Below are 2,137 nucleotides of genomic sequence, written 5' to 3'. Positions count from 1 at the left end.
AATGAGAATAATAAACTACATGAATAACAATGCAAGGAAATTAATAACAATTAATATATTTAATCATTATTCAAATGGAACGGATGGGGAAAAGATAGATTGTTAATAACCGGGCGTCCGGATCCGAGCCAACGCTCCCGATTCGTAGATCGCGCCAATCGAACGCTCTGATTGGTCAAGGTTTCTTGTTAAGAAATCCTCAACCACGCCTCGGACTTTTTAAAATTACGTCAGGAACCTCCCATTTCAATATCTTAAACTAGTTTTGGGACATCCTGAAGGGAAAGATAATAGGAATTCTTGTAAAATAGCGGAGTTGCTGTCCCTCACAATTTTAACAAAGCTTTTAATCACAAGCCCTTTTCTTAAACTTCTGAGGGCAAACAACTACCAGTTTTCCAAGGGTTGCTCTATCCTCCCTCGACTACCCCAATTTACACCACTCTCTTAACTACACCCAACTTTTTCTTCTCGCAGCACTACATCGACTTGAACAGCCCATACACGGACATGAACACATCGACACTAAAAGACGGACGCAGTGATTATCTGCAAATGCTCTCAGCACCCGACCACGCGGCTCTCTCCTCTCCAACTTACACGAACGTCCCAACATCAAACGCACCCGACTCCGCCTACTTGTGCATGAGCCCAAGTAGCCAAAAGGATGAATCAGGAATATTCAGTCCCGGACACGTGGGCACTCACTTCGAGTTCCCTGCGCCTACGTCCGATTCCGAGGACGCAGTGGAAATGTCGCCGATGCTGAAGAAGAGCGACGACGATCCTTACCTGAAGCCTATCAACGTTCACGAACGCCGGGCGGAATTCGTCCGACAGATGAAGGCGATGAAGCACCAATCCGATGAGCAGAGGCCTGTCAGCAGCGATTCCGGATACGCGAACACTCCCAGAAACCTACGTCTGATCGACCTGAACGAGAAGGCCGCTAAGGATGACGAGAAATCAGGTAATGGACGTTCGTCGCCTAAGAAGGATTTCGCGATAATCAGCACGCAGGATAATTACGTAAACATGCCGAGGCAGAAGAGCGATTTGAAACAGGACATGCCGGACGGATTTAGTAACCCTAGCTACGTGATGACGACGAATCTTGAAAGGGTCTGAACCGGTGTAGAGGTTAGGATTCCACTATGGCTGACAGAATGTTTCTGTTTCAGGCGCAGTTGTAACGCGTGAACATACGTGAACATAAGTGGAATTTAAACGAAACTGGAACGATTCATTGTTGTACTAATTTACCTGTTCCAGACTGTGGAAATGTTCTGTGTGAATATGAGGGTGTATGTGTAACAACGAACTGGTTACTTAATTCTGTGTCGCGTGTACCTTGGATTTTGAACATGTTTTTTATATGTTGCTCGAAGTTGGGTGTGCCATGACAAAAGTTTAGGATCGTGAACGCCGTCAATGTACACGGTGATTCATTTTTTTTTAATGAGCTTACGACGTCTTTTTCGTAGGATTAATTCATTGAGATTATACAATTAAACAACTGGAGTGAACAGATATAGTGNTAAAATAAAAAGTATGCAAATTAGGTGCATTGGGTGTCTTAAACTTTTGGCAGAGACTTTATGGCTCATACAACCTTGACTAATCTTCATGCTGTTTACTTATTGTTAGAAGTAGCTTCCTTTAATTCTGCAATTATTTTAACTATAATTCTGCAATTATTTTAACTATAATTCTGCAATTATTTTAATTATAACTTTGAGAATGTGCATTGCTTCGGAACGATCGATCACGCGGAACAGATGCAAGTTATTACTGACACTGTGCATGGGGTTGTGGTGTTAACGACGGTCTCGTTTCTGTCTTCTGTCCACACGACAGGATAAAATACGTGGCATTGTCGTTTTCTCGCAGTCTTAGCGAAAATTCGGCCACCGAACAGACCTCCACTATGGATTCCCAAGGAGTCAACATGTCGCCGGATGGTTACCTAAGCAATAATTCCAGCCAGCCGGAGTGGAGGTCTAATTATCGTGGCGATTACAAGGATTATAACTTGAAACCTATTTGTACTCAGGATTTATTATCATGGGCGTTTCAAGTCGCACGTGGGATGGAGTATCTCAGTCAAAGAAAGGTGAACTTTCAAGCAAAAGATATC

At 43.3% G+C, this 2,137-nt stretch overlaps 2 protein-coding genes across 2 annotated transcripts in view; both read left to right on the top strand.

Annotated features, from left to right (window-relative positions):
- The window catches only part of LOC108628157 (fibroblast growth factor receptor 1-like), a gene marked incomplete at its 3' end in the record, with an annotated part of 4,974 nt that overhangs the window by 1,973 nt on the left and 864 nt on the right, over nt 1–2,137 (top strand). Inside the window, exon 2 of the mRNA XM_018029911.2 lies at nt 1,891–2,113. Within this exon, the coding sequence (XP_017885400.1) occupies nt 1,928–2,113 (186 nt within the window). The remainder of the gene's footprint in view (nt 1–1,890; nt 2,114–2,137) is intronic.
- On the top strand, nt 273–1,531 carry LOC108628158 (uncharacterized). The gene is made up of 2 exons (XM_018029912.2): nt 273–970; nt 1,182–1,531. The coding sequence occupies exons 1-2, from the start codon at nt 511–513 to the stop codon at nt 1,208–1,210; spliced, it is 489 nt and encodes a 162-aa protein (XP_017885401.1). The 5' UTR covers nt 273–510; the 3' UTR covers nt 1,211–1,531.

The sequence above is a fragment of the Ceratina calcarata genome, unplaced genomic scaffold, assembly GCF_001652005.2.
Source record: "Ceratina calcarata isolate Rehan_Ccalc_2016 unplaced genomic scaffold, ASM165200v1 scaffold503.2, whole genome shotgun sequence".
Taxonomy (NCBI): Eukaryota; Metazoa; Arthropoda; class Insecta; order Hymenoptera; family Apidae; genus Ceratina; species Ceratina calcarata.
Note: the sequence above shows the minus strand (reverse complement) of the source record. Positions and strands in the feature narration are given on the sequence as shown.